This window comes from Drosophila nasuta, chromosome 2R (assembly GCF_023558535.2).
Source record: "Drosophila nasuta strain 15112-1781.00 chromosome 2R, ASM2355853v1, whole genome shotgun sequence".
NCBI classification, from domain to species: Eukaryota; Metazoa; Arthropoda; class Insecta; order Diptera; family Drosophilidae; genus Drosophila; species Drosophila nasuta.
The window spans coordinates 6,605,394-6,626,404 of NC_083456.1; the positions used below are offsets into that span (position 1 = coordinate 6,605,394).

The 21,011-nt window shown below is 36.7% G+C and overlaps 1 protein-coding gene across 2 annotated transcripts; it reads left to right on the forward strand.

Annotated features, from left to right (window-relative positions):
- Positions 1-124: 124 nt before the first annotated feature.
- On the forward strand, positions 125-18,845 carry LOC132786398 (uncharacterized). 2 transcript variants are annotated; one of them, XM_060792914.1, is made up of 7 exons: positions 125-488; positions 3,766-4,308; positions 16,853-17,415; positions 17,492-17,783; positions 17,853-18,076; positions 18,138-18,243; positions 18,327-18,845. In XM_060792914.1, exons 2-7 carry the CDS (start codon positions 4,023-4,025, stop codon positions 18,443-18,445), a joined length of 1,590 nt encoding a protein of 529 aa, XP_060648897.1. In that variant the 5' UTR covers positions 125-488; positions 3,766-4,022; the 3' UTR covers positions 18,446-18,845. The 2 variants fall into 2 exon arrangements, with proteins under 2 accessions (XP_060648897.1, XP_060648898.1); XM_060792915.1 differs by lacking the exon at positions 125-488 and having other exon boundaries at positions 3,621-4,308.
- Positions 18,846-21,011: the final 2,166 nt, after the last annotated feature.

The window sequence follows — 21,011 nt, forward strand, 5'->3', positions numbered from 1 at the left end:
GAGAAACGTCAGAAATCAGATGAAACTTTAAATTGGCAAAATCCGTGGCTGGCATTGGCACGCATCGTGTCTCGTGGCCGAGTCCTTTCTGGCTGTGTGGCAATTTAGTTGGAAATTTGCATGGCTCGGTGGCGGACGCGTGGGCGGACAAACCACCAACATAAAAGCCACCAACGCAAAGCTGAGCGGAGCTGAGCTGAGCTGAACTGAACAGAGTTGAGCGGAACTGTGCGACACGAAGTAACTTTGATGCTAGGCGCGAAATGTGCGAAACTTTGCGAAAGTGTTGCGGATGTTAAATGCACGAAGCATTGACGCACACTCATACACAAACACATCTACGAGAATCGCGGATCAACTTTCATGTGCTCTAGTTGGTGCTGTTGTTGTTGTTGCTGCTTTTGTTTACACCAAAATCGCAGGAAGTGGGCGTGAGCGTGGGCGTATGACGATGGGCGTGCCACAGCTGCAGCAGCAATAAATGAATGGTAGTACGGCAAATGCGAATACGAATACAAATACGAATACGAGTACGCATTCGAATGTGAATAGAAATGTGAATGCGGAGCAACAAACGCACAAGTGTCTTTTGTTTAAGCGCGTCCCTTGTGAATCCAACTCCAAATCCGAAATCTCAAATCTGAAATTCGAAATCCAAATCCTAATGCGAACGCAAATGTGAATCAGAATGTGAATGTGAATGTGAATGCGAATGTGAACGTGAATTGCAATGTGTCCTTTATAAATCAACAAAAATCACATTTCCAATTGCTGCGCATTAGAACGGATACAGCAAAAGCCAGCCAGGACCAACAGCAAGCAATAGATCTAAAGTCAAAGGACGTCAAACGTCGCATCAAACGCTGATTGCGTCGTTGTATCCTCGTAAAAAAGCCAAAGAAAAAACACCCTGAATGATGTGGGAGTCAGAGAGAAAGCAGCAGAAATCATTTGAGGCGTTCTCCTCTCCAAGTGACACTGCCCCCTTTATCCCATGGAGGTGCAGGTGTTGGATTGTAGGTGGCACTGCCACACGTACCACGTGCAACAACATCATGTAGGCGTCCATGTCCTTAAGCCTAGCCATATACATCCCTAGTATATGATGTAATATATTGAAATTTAATCTGATTCGAGCAGAGCCTTAACTTTGCCTAAGACCGGGCTCAATCCTCCATTCCTTGTGCCCCTATCCTTGTCTAGACTCTAATTTGATTTGCACTTCATTCTCCGAAAAGAACGAAGAGCAGAAAAAAAAGAAACAATGGATTTAAAACTCATTAATGCGCCTTTTGAGATGCTGCTAAGTGTAATGATAAAAAAGAGCGAGTAGCATCCAAAGGATCTGATAATGAGACAGCCAAATCAATAAGCCGCTTTTCTCTCTCAGCTCTCAGCTTACACTTTTCCGTTTACCGTTTCACCTCCCATCACCTTCGCTTAGGTAAAAATAGTGGAAACCTCTGGTAAAATGAGAAAATTCTTCAAATTCGCAGGTGTGTCTCAGAAGGTCCCTGGCAAATTCTTATTAAAATCAGCTTAAGGTTCTAATAATAGTTTTTATAAATATTGTATATACATATTTGAATCTATAAGCCATAACAAATTACACGTTCTAACGTAACGATTAACTTGAGCGTAAACACTTCATATTAAGTTATTAAGCTCTTTGCATATTTAAACAACTTAAACACTGTCAGGGGAAATTAAGGCAGATTCGCTTTGTACACTTTCAGTAGCCATTTTTTGTCGCAAAAAGAAAAAGTAAATAAAGAAAGAAAGTGTAAAACATAAAAGTAAGATATAAGCACATATACATAATATTATATATCGTTTGCTGTTTAAAGGGCAACCATAACTCTCATCTAGTTATTTCCAGAAAAACGTTTGCAAAGTTTCCAAGTTTTTAACAAAATTAAAAGATATTTCATATCCAGAAACCATTAGAAATTTAAACACAAACCTTTCAGACTACTTACAGCTTTAATATTTTAATTGAATTTAATCATTAATCAAACTGTTCGAGTTTTCAAACTTATTTAATTTAGTCTATGAGTTGAGACTGTAGAGTTAGCTTCAATTTATTAGTTAAATACTTGCTTAAACTATTATTTTTAGGAATTTTGAAAAACTTTTTTTAAACATTTGATTAAGTTCTGCGTTTTTTGTTTACTTTTAATTTCAATCTAAGAATTTTATTAATACCATTTGAATTTGGCAAACATTAAAATCTTAAACGAAAATTAATTTTTATTTTCCTTCTACTCTTAAATTCACATCAAAACTATTTTATTTTTAATACTTTAAATTAATAATATTATTAATTTGCAGTGTATTTCGCCATCGTCAGGTTCGAGAAAAGTATTTTTCCTCCTTTCTTATTGAGTCTCCTCATGTTCTATTGAGGTCAAAATTACGGTAGTGCTAACGTGTAAGCTGTCGTCAGTTTTTTATGTGTTTCACATTCTTTATGTCACATTATTCGCTTCGGAATTTCACCCATTTCGTTTTCGTTTGCTTGGCGATAACACAATATAAATTACCCCTCTTATGTTCGCATTGTGTGTTTGTGTCTGTGAGTGGCTTCTTCCTTCTATTAGTTTATTCAATATGATAATTTTCTAGGATATCCGAAAGGTCAAAGACTCGCAAGCACGTACGCGATGCCTTGGAAGATGGATGGACTTGAAGATACTCTAGCAAAGGCTTTGTTTTTAACAAATTTATTAGTATATCTATCTTTCTTCGATCTCGGACTATCTAGATTCAATTTTGTTGAAAACTAATTTAAGAAGAAAGTAGTTTTATGCAATCTTGCTTTTTTAATTTAAACAAAATGTTTTACCTAAGTTAAAGTTATGTTTCCCATAAACTGCAATCAGCTGCATGTTGAACTACATTCAGTTTCTCTTGAGCAAATACCAGAGTTTTAAAGCAATATTGATGTTGTTGAACTTGCCACAGTTTTTCATTTCCTTTCCCCTACGCCACAGTTAAGTGTTCGATTTTTGAGAGCAAGCATATTTGATGGCATTATTTTCAATATGAATAGCAAAGCATCTTACTATTCGGCTTGCAGTTCCACGACCACTCGGGTTTCACTTAAATAGATTAAGTTTACACATCACATGATTCAGCTGGCGAATGCAATTTATATTTGCATCTAAGTAGGTACAATCTGGCACACTTTTCGATCCGCAAAGAATTGCCGGATGCAATTCATTAATTTATTGACTTACAATCAGAGGAGCTGGCCTCAAAACGAATACAACAAAAAAAAAAAAAAAACAGAAACGAAAGCATAAACTAATTCCCCCGAGCAGTGCGGTGTTTCTCCAAGGAACCAGCGGGCCATTTAGCACAGAGAAATAAAGAGAGAGAGAGAGAGCAAGATGAATGTACATTCATCACAAAACCTTGCTAGTAATGGTTACCCACTCACTTACCCCCACTTGCCCCCTTGGCCAGGTCTTTGGCAGGCTGCTTCTGTGGTTTCTGCCCCACCACGAAAAAGTCTAACAGCATATTTCGTTGCCGTTATAGTTCTCGTTTTGTGGTCTTCTCTCTCATTCCCTTTTTTTGGTTTTGTTTTTTTTTTTTGGGAGATGTGTGGTTGGCTTTTCCAAAAATAAAGCACGAAATAAGTTAAAGCTACGTTTTGGGCCTGCGGTTGGCCGCAGCCTGGCCTAGAGAGTCTCGTATGCAAATGCAAATGCAATGCTGGGAAAGCATCTTTTCAGAATTGCATTGAAAATAATTAAATAGCAGTGGCAACAGCACCGGAAGTAACGGAGAAATAGCAGCAACGCTAAGAATTCTGTGCATATGTGAAAAACATGACAAATTATTTGAGCCCGCATAACTCGGATTAAAAGCAACAAGCAAACAGGGTAGCCAGCCAGCCAGAGCCAGTGAGCCAGTGAGCATAAAAACAAGCTTAAGGCACCCAACAACAATTACAGCAAATACACATATCCAAAAGGTGTGACACAAAGCAGCCACCAATCCTCGCACGCAATAAAATGCGCTGTCGACGGGCAGCGGCACCAGCGACAGCAGCAGCAGCAGAAGAGGGAGAAGAGGGAGAAGTTGAGAGCACGACAGCCAGAGGAAGTGGCAGAGGCACAGCAACACAAACAGCAACAACAACAACGGCAACAGCAAGCAGAGCAAAGGCTAAAGCAAAAGTTGCTGGCAGGAGAGAGCGAGGCATCGGATTTGCTGCTGCTGGATCGGGAGTCAAGGGAGCTGGCAGCATACTGCTGGCATTTCTGGCAGCTGTCAGCTTTCGTGGCATGCCACGCACCCGTAAGTATAAACATCTTTTACTTTGCACATAGAGACAGAGATGCTCTCGTGGCAAAAACAAAAGCAAAGGCAAAAGCAGGAGAGTGTGTTATTCCAAGTTGTATGTAGTACTGCATTTTGTACAAAGAATCAAGAAAGAGCATTTCCTTTTTCCTTTCCTTGCTAGTTTATTATAGAATCTCGATCAATAAATGCCCAATTGAAAAGAACAAAATGTTTGGTGTTAATACTGAAGCTGTTGTTACCCCTTGAGCTTCATTCAATTGTCTTTTGTTCTGGCTGCCAAAAATACTTCTCTTTCTATAAGCAGCCTTGAGACCAACTTGCAAAAGTGCTTGTGGGAACACACACACACAAAAAAAAACAACAAACACATTAAAGAGGAAGGCTGGTCGACTTATGAAAATGTTTGTACTCTTCTCATAAGTATGTGTGTGTGCACTGTAACTGTACTTCAACAGTCCCACACATGGTCGAAACTTTTGGGCTACGTGCTCTCGGGCTCTCCCTATTCGGTACTTTTTTGGTTTTGCATGCATATTTAATTCAATTTCGCACATTTTTGTGCAAGTGTCGGAAACGTTTGCCAAATTTAATTTGCATGATGAGATTTGCTTGGCTGCATTGTCGTTGTTTGTTGTTAGCATCAGCACTCACACACTCACACATACATAGTTGTTTGCTGTCGTTCTCGACGTAGTTGTTGCTGTTGGCAACTCGTTGGCACGATTTTTATAAGCTTGTCTGTCGAGTTCATTTAATCGAGCTAAGCAAATTTTCATTTATACCCAGCACACATGCGAGTACCTAGACATAGACACATGAAGCTGCTGCTGTTGATATTTCCTAAAAACCTGTCACTTCCACATATGTAGATATTACTTAGTGACAGCACAAAATTCATTACACATACGCAACGTGTGCCAAGCTGACGACTCCTATGCACAATTTTTGCCCTTGCCAAGTGTTTTGCGAACATTACTAGTCCGTCCCTGGTCTGAGCTGTGTTGGTCTGGCTTAATTGAATCCTTACCAACGACCAACGTATGAGCAATGCAAGTGGAACTTTAGATTTGTCCGTTTGTCGAGAGGGGTTGATTAAGTTTGCGTCTGTTCAACAGGTCGTATGTGTAACATGATTTTCTCTGTGCTTTAATGTGTTACGTGCTCATATTACAATTCATTAAAACCATTCAACTTGAGTGCCTACAACAAACAATTCAATCCAGCCTATGAAATATGCGAAAAATGTTACACAAAATTCACAATAAACTTTGTGATTTACGAGTGAGCGAGTGCAAAGAAAGTACTCGTCATTTATTTGAGAAGAATCTGCAGATAAATGTGTAGCAATTAGATTTAGTCAATGCGGATTTGATTTATAAGCATTTGAGTGCAGAGTTAGCAAATAAATCCCAGGAGATAATTTGCGGTCTTTGCATCATTTAAACTCATTTGGTAAAGTCACATGAATTAATAATCATAATCACATCTCAGTCTATTAATTCGCATTCGTTCGCGTAAAACTACGCAGACTAATCAATCTCAGTTGGACTTTCTCCAAGGCCAGAGCGATATCATTAATAACACATGTGGGCATCCTCATTCGAATGTTAGTCGAACCACATGTGATATAATTAAATAAAGACCGAGCGCAAAAACACGCTAAGTAAGTCAGGGAAAAGAGAACAAATGAATGCGACAAACAGAATGGAAACAGCAGAAAAGCAGAAAAGCAGAACACCAGAAGACCAGAAGACAAAAGCCAAGGCAATGGGAAAAAAAGCGAAAAAGAGCAAATATAAAAACATAAATAGACACTCAAATAACACTTAAGCCATCAATCAACGCAACTTGCCAAGGTCAGGGAAGAAGGGAGATGACGATGTAGATGGCCGTAGTCCCTCTATCACTTTGGGGACCTCCGTTAATTACATCATGACAATGCACAGCATATAAAACAGTGACTCGAGTTGAGTCCAGTCGACCCGATGTTCCCAATGCTACCAACTATATTTTATATTGTACGTCTGTATATAAAGTACAAGTATTTACCATGAAAATGTCGTCCAAGACAAATGGCGGTCAAATGTCACATTTAATTTATTTATGGTGCGCTCAATTCAAATGTGGGAGTTAGCAGAGCGTAGAGGGGGAAGAAGAAAATTGCTGCTGCCGCTTTCTGGGGAGGAGCTTTAATTAAATAACTGCGCTAAGTGAAGTCAAAGAGTTGACGGCGCTAATACAGCCATTAGCCGTACTCGTGCATAGCTTGTTAATTTTAATTTCTTGAGAGGAAAGTTATGTTTCACACTGCCTTGCTGGCCGAAAAGAGCGAAAAAGCACAAAAATACCTTTATCAACTTTTTCTGCTTCGTGCACCCTGACTTCATGTGTACCCATGTAGAAAAATAACTGAATGAGTGATTGAAGCTAACCGGCCACGTGGACCGACTTTGCAAAAATTACTTTCTCCACAAAATGCAAAGTTCCTTAAATATTGCAATAATTTTCACAGTCCACAAACTAACTCATCCAAAAATTGAAAATGTAAATCCATATACAACAAGTAAGAAAGCTAGATTGTGAGATATTGTGAATAAAGGCTACATGTGGTATATTGATAAGGTACTGCATTCTAAATATACCATAGAGTGTAAAATATACCAGATTGTCAGCCAAAGTAACAAATATCCATAGTAAATGAGCATTTTTACCCATACAAAACTATTTCTTAAATAACTTGATGGTCAGACATGTCTCGGCAGTTGACGCTGATTAGGAATATATATACTTTATATGGTTGGAGGTACCTCTTCTGAATGGAGGCACAGTTATAATAGAATTCTACCTTTTACTAGGTATAGAATGTAATTAAATATATGAATTTTTCATTGAATATTATATTAATTGTTCACACGTTGGTTTTTGGTTTTTGTGTGTTACGCAATTGAAACCTGTTGAGCTGTTGAATCTACACCGAAATCAATGGTATTCACTAGCCAAACACTGCCATTGTGTGCATCGTTTTGAACTCGCTCATCGATATACTATATATATGTACAATATAGGAAGCAAATTTGTTTACTATGCCTCTGGTATAGAGCAAATATTGCTCATTCACATGCCTGGGGAAAGGTGTAAATAATCGCCTCACTCTGCACTGTGTCATCATCATACAGCGATGATAACAACAAAGAATCGAGCAACAGTTCAGATTGACATATTTGTTTATTCATGTGTGCAAATTACAAATACACTAACAACAACAAAAACACACACAAACACACAGAGCCAGGCAGCTTATCGACAAAAGTTTCAGGACTCAAACCGAACTGAAAAGTAGGCAACAAAAAATTCTGCAGCCGCTTTAAAGCAATCAAGTCGAGTCAAGAGCTGTGTTTTTTTGTTCAATATGAAGAGTGCTGGAGGGGAGGCAGTTAAATAGCGTAACGCCCATTCTACACTTAAGTCGTGTAATTGCTGTGTACAACGAAAAATACACGAACAGAAAAACAAATCGAAGTAAGCGTCGAAGTCGAAGTCGACGTCGACGTCGACGTCACCGTCAACGTCAACATGAGCAACGCCCCATCATTTGCTAAAATGAAACGAATAACACGATGAAAATTCACGGAATTTTTTTTTTTTGGGGCGTTACAACTAATAAATACCCTTGCAGCTAAACACGATGTGTGCTATGTGCTCAACTGCATTTACACCATATTAAATTTATTTTATGGCCCCGGAATGTAGCTAGAGAGCAATAGGAGTTAGTTTCAGAAATTACAATAGCACATAAAAATAGCGAAAGTTGAGAGTTCTCGACTAGCAAACACACTTCTTCGATTCATTTATTGACAGAACATTTTTAATTCTTTACGATTTTTAGATATAAATATAATAGTTAGATTTGTAATGGAGAACAGTTTAAATTGAAAAGTAATTTGTAATTTTCGTATGTTGGAAGATCGATTTTTTTTTTAAGAGTATAGTTATAGCTGAAAATTTAGTTTTGAAATGTTTAGTGTATTTGATTCTATATAGGATTTTGTAATTCTTAATTTTGAGCTACTATATTCTTAAAATTATGATTAAATTTCGACATGGTCCCTACACGTCATGTATATATGCTGATATAATAAGTATTCACAGTTCCGAAATTAAGAATTCCTGTTTAAGCAAAATTATGTAAAAATAGGATTTTGAATATTTATTACAAGAAACATAAGCTGACCAATATAAGACCAAGAAAATAAATTAAAGATTAAAATTGGTGCTGTTTAAATAAATATATATGTAAATATGGTCATCCATTTTCAGGAATATTTCGCAAAAAATTGACAAGTAAACGTGTCCAACACGCGCTTTGAATTGTGGTCATAAGTCCTAATAAAGCTGTTGGCCAACAACGTCATATATCTGACTCATATATCTGACTCAGATTATGCTGAAAGTATTAGGTTGCGATTATATTATTGTATCAGACTTGGCGTGTAGCGTAGCTGACACATGAGCAAACAGCGCGACCCAAACAATGTGTCCAAATTTGCAGGGCAGAAAAACAATAAAAACGTGCGCCGTGCCCGTTGATAAAATGTACGACAACGGTGTTGATGTAGGTCGGAGACACGGTGGACTGAGGCAGGGAAATTTATGATTTCATTCTTTTCTCTGTGTATTTTTTGTTTCTTCTTTCAAATGCGTATGTGTGTGTGCGGTGTTGTGTGCTGTGATGTGTGTTTGCTGTTTTGGTTTACAAACCAAACCACCGCCAGGCACGTTGTTGGCGTCGTTGTGGCTGACTCTGAGTCTGAGTCTAAGGGGGGAGTCTTGCATAAGCAGCTCTCGCCTTAAAACAGCCGGAACCAGCAGCATAAGTATTGACATTGACTTTCCTCTCTGTGTGCGTGACTGACTGAATGTGTGGCACACATTGGAATTGTTCGATTATGCACATGTCAATGTATATGTATGTGTGTGTTTAAGTGGCCAAGTGCGTGAGCTGGCCAATACGAGAGTATTTGTGCTGCGTGTGTTATGAACCAATAAATGACGAGTTATGCCTTCTAATTAATGTGCTAAAATATGCGAGTGCCAAATGTGACCAAGCCAAAGCATTGATCACCCCTCTCTCTCACCCCCTCTCCCTCTCTTTCTTTCCTTCTCACTTGCGAGGGACCTTGTGAGCCTTGTTTAATTGCGACACATACTCGTAAATCGCATTGCCGCCTTTAGGGCGCGTATTCAAAAGGCACATTAACTTGGCGACAGCAACAACGAACAACGAACAACGACAGCGACTGCGACCCGTTTTTGTGGCCACGTCATGTGGTGCGTCGGCGGCCTCGGTTGCGATGGGTTTTCCATTTCATTTTGGCTTTCCATTTTTTACTTTCACATTAAAGCATTGACCCGTCGACTGAGAGTCGTGACTACATATGCATAGAAATTAAAATGCCATTAAGCCAAACGACCGTGAAAAGGGCCGGCGGCGAATGCCCCAAAAATGTTCTATAAAAAAATAGAATACACCAAAATATCTCTAATATATGGTTTACCTTATCTTAACTGGGCAGCTGGCGGCTGCTTTGCCAAAAAAGTTGACATTTTTCAGTGAAAAATGAAAAGCAGCTTGATCTCAAGCCGTTTAATGGGTTGTCAAATGTATGTGCATTTAATATATCATTTAAAACACACAAAAGAACCAAAAATTAACCCACTGTCATCTCTCTTTGTGCGCAACCAAATTATAAATGACCGAATAATATGGTTTACTGTGTGTGTTTAGTCAACACAGTTTGTTGCCGCGAAATAAAGTGAAACTATTTAGTTAACAAATTTGCTGTGGTCTAGCCAAAATAATAAACATATACAAAACAAAATAAATTGTTGGTATTTTAAGATTAGATTTCAGCACCTTTTATTTAAATAATAAATTATTTTCTTTGCACCAATTCCAATTTAATCACTTATTATACAATGACATAATATATCGTATTTAAAGACAGTATTTTTGGTTTGAATTTTACTCAATTTCATTTCAAAAAACATTTTTGGAATATTAATAGAATCCAATTAAAGCAAAATGATATTGGAAAAAAAACTTTTCAAATAGCAAATATTTTTTTTTATTTTATTTTCTTCTATCTTTATTTTCATATTAAGACAAATCCAAACAAATAAAATGGCATAAAATATATCATACACAATTATTGAAAAACTTTCTTCATCATATAACAATTATTTTTAGTTTAGATTTCACTGTTTTATATTAATAATATTTTTTTATAATAATAAAAATACAATTATAAAGAAAATTTTGTGCGATCAGATAAAAATTGTAGAAGGTATTTCGGAAATCTTTGTATGGGAAAAATGACTATTTGCAACGTTTCTTAGTTGCTTTTGCTGACAATAACGAATATTTTGAACTCTATTGTATATTTTGAATGTGTGTCTCTGGTATATTTTTTGTAATTGTGTGTATTAATTTGGTATATTTGAGGAATGATACCGCACTGTTTTGCTTGAATTCAAAATAGGTAGCGGATATCTCACAGTCGACCACAGTCGGCTGTAGCTTTTTAACAAGGTTTTTATTTAAATAATGCATTTTATTTTGATATTTATAAAAATCCCAATTAAAATGCATTGAAATGTATACACTTAATTATTGGAACAATCACTTCATTATATTTATCGCAACAAACAGAAAAATCTATATGAACCTGGCGTAAGCAAGAGTCATTAATATAAGAAATTTATGATAACACAACGTGTAATTATTAATAAAAAGAAATTATGCCAGCGACAGTGAAATAGTAGAAGGCCTGGTCAAAATTACACATGTTAGGCGGGTAATTAGGCCAACACAGTTGGGCCGGGTGCCAGAGCAAACTCAATTAGGCCACGGCCAGGCCAGGCCAGGATGTGGGATGTGGGATGTCGGATAACATATGAAGAGCCCCTGTGAATTGACCCGGCCCAAACGCCTGCCATGCCACACTTCACCAATCAGGTTGTGCCAGGTTAATTGGTCAATGTTATACGCTAACAACATAAAGCCTTAGCCAAGGGACGAGCGAGTTACGAGTGTGGGGAAAAATTTCATTATTGCAGAATGTAGCGAAATCTTTAACGATGTGGTATGAAAATAATTTAAGAAATAAATGGAGGATAAATATTAATTAGTACATAAATAATAGGAAACATTTGCAGCTCATCGAGGAAGTGACAGACAAAAGGTAAAAAAGGCATCTGAAATTTGAATTACTTTTTAATATCTAATAATTTATTTTCATCGAAGATGTGAGATACACGAGGTATCTGGATTTTGAATTATTTTTTAATATTTAAGTAATTATTTCTATAATAGAAATGGATCACTGCATTATTTATTTCATAATATTAAATAGAAGCCAACAATAAAAATATATTGAAGGATACATTTAAAATAATATTGAAACTTAATTTTGATATTAAATTAATATATTTAATCGTATTAATAATAAAAATTAAACACCACTTTATGAATTTTCAGTTAAAAATTAAATAGAAACCAACAAATAAGTCGAGTGTATATTTGAGATGCTAAAATACTAAAACTACTAAAATATACCATAAAGTACACAAAATTGAAAATATAACTTTAATAATACATAAATTACATATATTGAAAATTTAATTTTAAAACCGAAATAATTATTAAATTATTCACTTAATTTCAAGAAACAACACAATTTATTGAATTATCTAATGCAGAGGCAAGATGCAAATAAAGTATAATCTTACAAACATTTATTGCACAATAAGAATGGCGATTAAACATCGTTCATTAATTACCTAAAATATGGAAAAACAAATTCTGAATTTACTGAAGCAATCATCAAATACATAAAATCAGTGCTTTATACGCATTTTGCATTTTTACACAAGGCCTTGATTGTTTTAAGTATTTATTTGCACTCATTCCAAGCCATATGGCAATCACGATATATCATTAAATATTAAAGCGGACCATATATTTACGTTTTAGCCGGGTCCAATGAGAATTCACTGGCCTTTTCAAATTTGCACTCCACTGAATGCGAAATTCGACGCACAAAATTGACTAAACTGACGAGACTTAGGCCAACAGCACAGAGGCGCCATTATTATGCTTCTCGATGGGCCATTCCTCCCCCTCTGACCACCCTGACCATATCTCGTTTTCCTCAGTTAACTGAGGAGTGTAACAAATCAACCAGAAATAAGCTGAATTATTGTTGTAACAACAATTGTTGCTGTTCGTTGCTGCAGACACGCGCTCCACTCGCAGCCATAAGATATTCAACTAATCATTTGCTCAATGATTGCGAAAAGGAATTTAAAATTTATGGCGCTGACAAGAGGACATGAAACAAATGATATTTAAGCTGTGCTATATACAAATACTACATATATACCCACTCGTGTATGTAATTATGTAAATGTGGTCATAGTATATTAAAGTAGAAAAGTAATAATCTGCGCAAAAAAGGGAGAATGAAAAACCGAAATCAGTTTATGTGGTTTTGAGAGTTGTTACTCTAATTACCACAGCAAATGTTGTTGAAGCTTTCATTGCAGTTGCTGCTGCCGTTGTTGTTGTTGCTGCTGTCGCTGTTGTTCTTATTTATTTTTATAAACTTTTAGCCAGCAAATAGTTTTTAATTGCAACGATATGCAGTGGCAAGTAGAATGACAACAACAACGATGACGACGACGACGACGACGACGATAACAAAATAAAGTTAAAAAAGGGACCACAAAACAAATGTTACAGTAAAAGTTGCCAAAATTTTCGAAATTGAAAGTACATTCGTCCTTGCCTCAGCTTCCCTTCACGTTTCATTATGAATTTCCCATTGGCTGGCCAACTGACAATTCCACATTTTCAACTTCCAAACTTACGTTTCAACTTTAAACTTATATTTAAAGCAATTTAAAAACAATAACGTTGGCTACTTATTTAGCCAACAGCTGAAAGCTTGGCAAACTATTTTGGCCCCGTTGACTGAAGCATTTTCATTTCCATAAAATTGTTAACTCTCTGCCTCAGTTTGTCCGTATGTATGTTAGCATTTGGAATTACATTATTTACATAATAAATACTTGGCTATAAGTTGTGTTGTGTGCTGCGCGTAAATTTGATGCTTCAGGCGAAAGGCAACCAAATTTACCAAAAAAATATCCAGTCTACAGAAAATTACTTTCTGCATTCAGCTGAGGGTTGAATACTCTACGGAATGATTAATTAAATGTATTAAATTTCAAATTCGTGTACGCTTACTAATTGACACAAAATTATTTGTCGAATATTGCTATCATAATTCTGCAATAATTAGGTATGAATTTCTTCACTCAAACTAATTGAGTTTCAAAATGTGTAATTTAAAATCTCTTTATCTTTAAATGCGTAATTATGGTACATGTTATATTTTTAATTGGCTATTGACAACAAGCGGAACAAATAAATATGTTAAATGAATTGTTTCCGTTGCAACATTCGAGTACGCATAATTACGCATTAATTAAACGTATAAGCAAATTCTTACCCCGTGTGCGTAGCAGACTTTGCGATGAAGTTGTTAGACCCTCTCGATAGATGGCTGAGCTGCACAACTGGGATTAGCTTGAAGTCCCGCTGACAGCGAGTAGGCGCAGAGTAGAAGTTCCGAGTAATGGCCATTTTGTTGAATGTTGAATGGAATGTGGGAGTCGCGTGGTGTAGTGTGGGGTGGGCGTGGTCGGCTGTTTACCAATGTTAGAGGCGTGAGCTGCAATTTTTTTTTGCGCGTTGTTGGGGGCCATCTGTGGGATTTTATGCGCCATTGCGAAGTGGCCTCGAGCTGAGAGATGTTGATTTGATGATGATAAAGATGAGGTCTGCCAAATTCTTGAAAATATTCTCATCCAGAAGCTGAGACCCTCGCATATTTGTGGCCTGTGGTTTATGAGTAGCACTTGTAAGCAGGATCAATTTATTAATTTAACAGAAGGCAGCATAACTGCCATTTGGCAAATATGCTATAAGACTTTTATGAATTGGTCCAAAACAAATAAAGAATGGAAAATTCCAACAGCTAGAAAAGTTAAAGAATTGTTAAAGTTTTTGTGTATATCATTTGTAGCCAAGTCTCTCTTTTGAAGCACTGAAATGCTGAAGATATTTGTGTTAGCGCAATTATCTATACTGAAAAAACAATTCATTTTAAGAGTAGGAAAGTATTCTAAGCCATTTTGCTCAACAGAAGTTTGTGGGTTATGACTCAACACTATATCACAGCCTTTATGCAGAGTCTAAGGCACGACAAGTAAGAAAACTACAGTTGAGTGTGCTCGACTTTGAGATATCGGCTATCAATTTAGATTAAATGCATAACAGTGTGATATTATTTTAAATATATTAAATTAAGATACCGCAAAAACACTTAAATATACCGAATTCTATATTGGGAATATTGTGAGGTATTATTCTTAAAAAATTTACCAAATTTATTTACTACCAATTTAATAAAATATACAAAATTTTATATTTGGAATGTTGATATACTACTACATTCAACAGTGAAGTATTATTCTTAAAAAATATACCAAATTAATATATCACAAAAATATTAAAACATACCAAAGGCTATATTCGGTACATTAATACAGTACTACATTCAAACTATACCATAGTCTGCAAAATATACCAAACCAAGTATGAGTGATACAACAAAAATTTTTAAATAAAACTCCACTGTACAAAATTAGTACTGCAATTTTGTTACCTTCAAGTAGAGTCTCGAATATGCAATTGCCTAAATATTCCTGCGGTGAGCAAGTTACATTTAAATGCAACTAATCCGCTAGAATTCTAGCAAATGCCACAATAAAGATAAAGATACTTCAGTTTCTAAATTAACAATGCATTCTCGAAAAGGGTTTCAATTAGACAGAATCTCTTTGAAATTTACTTCTTCTAACAATATGTTCATATATTCAGCTAGAAAAAAGATGAACTGAAATTAATGTTAATTTTAAATTATAAGAAAAATCTCAACAGGTTATTGACAAATCTAAAACAGTTTGGAAAGATTGTATTGCTCTTTAAAAATATTATATTAAGGTGTGGAATCATATACAGAAGAACAAAATATTTTTATCGTTTATTAACTTGACTTATTAAGTGACGTGTTTGGAACTATGATTTCTGGATGCTCCTGTAAAATTTTCGCATTTCTGCTATTAAACTTTTGCTCATAAAACTGCATATTTTGCATAGCTAAAATTTATATCCATTTTATTCAAAATATACACAACGCAAATATTTAAAGCGGTTTTGGCAATAAATTGAATGCATATCAATTGATCTGCTTTCTGATGTTTTCTTAGCCACGATTTATCAAAAACTAATTTGGATTCCGAATAATTTGGCAATTCATTCAACTGAAATGGAAGCGTTTTGTTATTTGAAGTGTAAATAAATTAAAGTCCCATCAAAGGGTTAAATCGATCAACCCCGAAAAATTTAATCAACTTATGCACTGACACAAAAAACAACAAATGTATAACATGTATAACATATTTGCATTGCTCCAACCAAAACCAAAATAATATTCGTATTAGCCACAAAAGGCTGTCAAATATTGAACATTGATGTGTTGCTGAAATGCATCAAACAATTCGGAAAATGCTTTGACTATTATATTAGCCATTTGCTGAATTTCATTTGAGGGTTTGGTTTCGATTAGTAAAATGCAAAACTAATAAATTACCTATACTCTGCATAAGCAATGGCCATAATGATTTAGGTATCCAATTAGGCACTTTAATTAACATAATCGGGTTACATTTTAAAAACTGTCTGCAAAATTCATATTTAAATTACAGCTGACTACAAATTGTGATTTAAATACTTTAAACTTCTGTAATTTGCTATAGTTTATTATGCCAATAATAATAATTTAGTTACACATCAGCAAACTTTCAGGGCCTTAAAGCTTTAAATGTTTTTCATATAATATGCAATTGCTATAAATGAAGAAAACATTTTGTTAAGCTATTGAAATAGCTCATCACAAACGAATAACAATAAATGATTTAAATATTGCTGCCTTTCGATTAAATGAAGCATTTTTTGTTGAAAGAAAATTGGCTTCAGATATCGATTTAAATTGTATGCTATTTTAATGAAATTTCTACTCAGATTTATTTAAATTAATTTGTCAATTTGTTGGGTATTTTACCTAAAATAACATCAGAAATTTTATAATATCAAAGATATCAATTACTTTCTTGGTACACAATTATAAAATTCATTTCGACTGTACAAACAATTTTGTTTCTCTTGAGAGCAGCAGGCGTTTGCTTGCTTATCACAAATACTTCCACTGGCAGCAATATAAAAGCAAAAGCGATTGGCTGACACAGACACAGTCGGATATTTAATATACTTAATTGTTATACGATAAGACGCTTGACAACAACAAGTAAACCAAGACACTACAGATGACCTCGTTCTTGGCCTATTTTGCAGCGCTTTCGGCAAGTGCGACGCTGCTTGGAGACAACTCGACGCTAATTGCAGAAACGAATAGAGCAACTGTCACGGCAGCAGCAGCAACAACATCGTTACTGGAGGCGGGGGGAATGCGGGGCAATCAAGTGACCATTGAGCAGGCCACAACGGATGAGCAAACTGTGGATATTTGGAGCGAGCGACCCGATACGGCAACATTGACAAAGGGCTTCTCGATACCCACGTATTTGCCACCTTTTCCGGACTTTATTCCTGCTGATTTGCCACAAACGACGGTGACATCGACAGCAGCAATGGCCCACACAAATGTCCCCCAGGGTAGTGGGGAGAACAGCAACAGCAACAATAATGTCAACAATATTGGCTCCATGCAGTCATTCCCTAATAAGGAACACTCGCAGCCTCGCCTCCACGCCTACGACAGCGAAAAGAAGGAGCAGGAACTGCGGCGGGCCAAGCAATTGGCTCGTGAGAGACAGCAGCTGCCTCGACGGCAACTCAGTCTGCCATCCCGAAACATAACAGTCCAGGTGGGCCAGAATGCCTATCTGCCATGCCAGGTGAGTAGAAGAGGGGGGAAGCTGCATGATTGAAAGGCAGCAAATCAAACACTGCCTTTTGTGTTCGTATTTGCAGCTTCATCAGCACTCGAGCAAGCCGCTCTCATGGGTGAGATTGCGAGACGAACATATCATAGCCGTGGATCACACCACCTTCATCAACGATGCCCGTTTCGCTGCCCTGCTCCAGTCTCCGTCTCCGTCACCGTCATCAAATGTCACCGGCACCCTCTTGGACAGCACAAATGTGAGCAGCCTCAGCTGGACGCTGTTAATCAAGTACGTTCAGCTGCAGGACAATGGCTGGTATGAATGCCAGCTGGCCACTGAGCCCAAAATGAGTGCCAAAGTGCAGTTGCTTGTGATAAGTGAGTGAAACATTAATTAAATTTCATTGGAAGCTACTCAACGCCAACCTTAATATGCACTTTAATTAGCACCAAAAACCGAATTGATTGGCGATAAGCAACGTTTTGTCAAGGCCGGCAGTCGAGTCGAGATGCATTGCATTGTGCGTGGCACCTTGGAGGCACCCAAATACATTGTCTGGTACCGGGGAGATCAACAGGTGATGGTCGAGAATGAAAATGGCTTGGACAATGGCTGGTACACTCAGATCGATCGCAATATCTTTGGCAACACCGAACACAATCGAAATACGGTACGTGCTTACTTTTTTAAAAACTGACACAATACCTCAACTAAGTCTCTGTCTCTTACAGATTGGCAGCCTGGTTATTCCGGTGGTGCGAAAAACACATTCGGGTAATTATACGTGTGAGCCGGAGAATAGTCAAGCGGTTTCCATACAGCTGCACGTACTCAGCGGTAAGACAATAAAATCAATTCTCCTTCAACTACTTCAAATGCACATGCTTAAAAAACAATTCTCCCTTCTTCTTTGTGGGCAGGCGAGTATTCCGCCTCGGCTATTAAGTCGATGGCAGCTGGCTTACACAGACATGGCCATGGCTATAACAGTCTGCATCAGTGGCTAATCTTTTTGCTTGTGGCTCTGAACAAGACATGAACTCTGCTCTGCACGGACATGCAGAGTGCACAATTGGGGCATTATCTGTTTAAGAAATCGTATTAGATAAATCTATAGGTAAATTTTGCACACATTCTAAAAGTACGAGTATTTTTACGACTATTGCCAAACAACAACAACAACAACAACAGCAACTTGTGAGAGTTCACGTTGAGATCAAGCTCCGAGATTTTTCCACATCATTTAAGCACAGTCTTTTATACCATCTCTAGATAATAATATCATCTCCTTTGTTATAGCTTATAAACAACAACAAAACAAAAAAAACACGTAGATTGCTAAGCATTTGTAATTTTAAGCATTCAATTGTGTTAGACACTAAGATATTTGATTAAATAAAGCCAAAGGCATGTTAAGTAAGGACAAAGTTGTTGGTGGTACATATTTATTCATTTGAATAGCCATATCCATTTATTTTAATTTATTTATTTCAAAGAAAAGTGCAACTTCTATTATGAATCAACCTAACAAATCAAATGCAGTACATCTTGTCATATTAAATAATCTTGTCATTCATTTTTCCAGAATATAAATAGTTAGCAATAAACCAAATTACAAAATAGTAAACAAAAAAGAAAAGAAAAACAACTTTTTAAATTTAAATACAAATGTTACACTCAACAACAACAAATGTTAGCATCAAGTTAAAACTTAAATCATTTTTTTCTATTTTTATTTTATTTAAAGAGAAAGTTTTTTCGATTGTGCATAAGATCAACTTCTAATACAAATTGAGAAAAGTACATTAATATTAATGTTGTAGATTATTAAAACTTAGTTTTTTTCCAGAACTTAAATTCGTAACAGTAGACTAGATAAAATGGGAATAAACAAAAGATTTCAAATTTCAACTTTATAATTTCCATACAAAATTCATTCTCATTTTTTATGCAGACTTTTAAACGAATTATATGTTTACATAACAAATAGAACTACACTTCAAGTCGAAACTCAAATCATTGTTTTCTATATTTAATGGGCATTAAAAAGTCTGTAGACAGACTCAGCTGACAATCTTTAAGATGTCAACGACTTCGTTGCAACTATAAGTTAAGCCGTGGGTACTTGAAAACTTTGCTGTTTCTCAGCCTCAATTGAAACTCATTAAATAGCAGAAAGTTGCGGCCATCTGTTATCAAGAATATTATCTGAATACGTAATATATAATGTACCTATAATTACAAAGTCATAATATAAGATGCAAACGAATAAAAAACACGTCGTAATTCAAAAGAGAGTTGGGGGTAAAAAACCGGGCAACTGCTGACGCCTTTTGCCTTTTGTTTTGCTTTTGTTCAGTATTCTGTTTCTTTTGTTGCACTTTTTCACTTGGCCATCTTTTTTTGTTTTACGGGCATGGCAACTATAATTTTCCGCGATTTTCTTGATTGTCCTACCTCCTCAGGTTTCCCCTCCCCCGCCACGCTGCGCATTGTGCGGAGCTCATTTATCAACACGGCTGACCAAAGCTAAAGAAGCCGTGGCCAAAGTTTTATGGCCAACTTTGAATTTCCTTTCCCGCAGAAGTTGGCCCACATTTCCATCTTTTGCGCACACCTTGCGATTTTCTTATTTCCTCACAGCTGCAGCCACAGCAGCAGCCACAGCCACAGCCACGGCAGCCGCAGCCACTCAACAGACAATTTACAGCTGGACAGTTCGAAATACATAGAGAATGGAGACCGGAACGTGGAGGCTTTAGTTTAAAGAGAAGGTGGAGAGTGAGAATGTGAGAAAAGGGAAGTGTGGCTGGTCTAATCACTTTTTGATTTATTTCCCACAGTCGCAGCGAAAGTTTTTGCAACAGTTCATATTTTTCCTATTCGTGTTCGTTTTCGTGTTGATTCCGTGGTTTGCCTGCACTCGCACTTTTCCCCAGCTGGTTTTGCGGTTGGATTTCGAGATGAAAGGACTAAGAATGAGAATGAGCGCAAAAATACTTACGACACTGAGCTTACGATGAATCAAATCACTTTTGGCAGTAAGTTCCTCGTTCAACTTTCACCCGTTTCGGTCTCAAAGACATTTGAGTCAACTGTCAGCAAATCTTAAAGTGTCTTTTTCCTGCCAGCATATTACTCGTGAAATCCCCAAGCACTCACCGCATATCAAAGGCAGTTTGTTATTTTAATAATTTAAGAATGTCTGCCAGGAAAAAATAAGATGAAGTAAAAAAATACACACGTTTCGCCCCCAAAACTTGCGCCACTCTCGGTTTCTTCAGTTCCTTCCCTTTTGCCGAAGGCATAGGCAATTTACCTTGCCGCTGAGCAAGTCCTTTGCCTTGTAAAATCAACTTTCTTGTGGCTAAAAGTGCTTAAAGTTTGCCGTCTGACTTTTAAATTATATTGGCTTTAGTCGTGGGCGTGAAAACTTGGCCGACAACTTCCGCCACTTTTATGCCGCACAAATGCGTATGTAGATTGTTAATAATCTCTAGCGACCTGGGCAACAGGCATTTCCGGAATTTCCAATTATCGTACAATCGTCGACGCAATTTCTACGCGTAACTAAATTTAGTCGCTAGCCTAATTGCGTGTCTTAG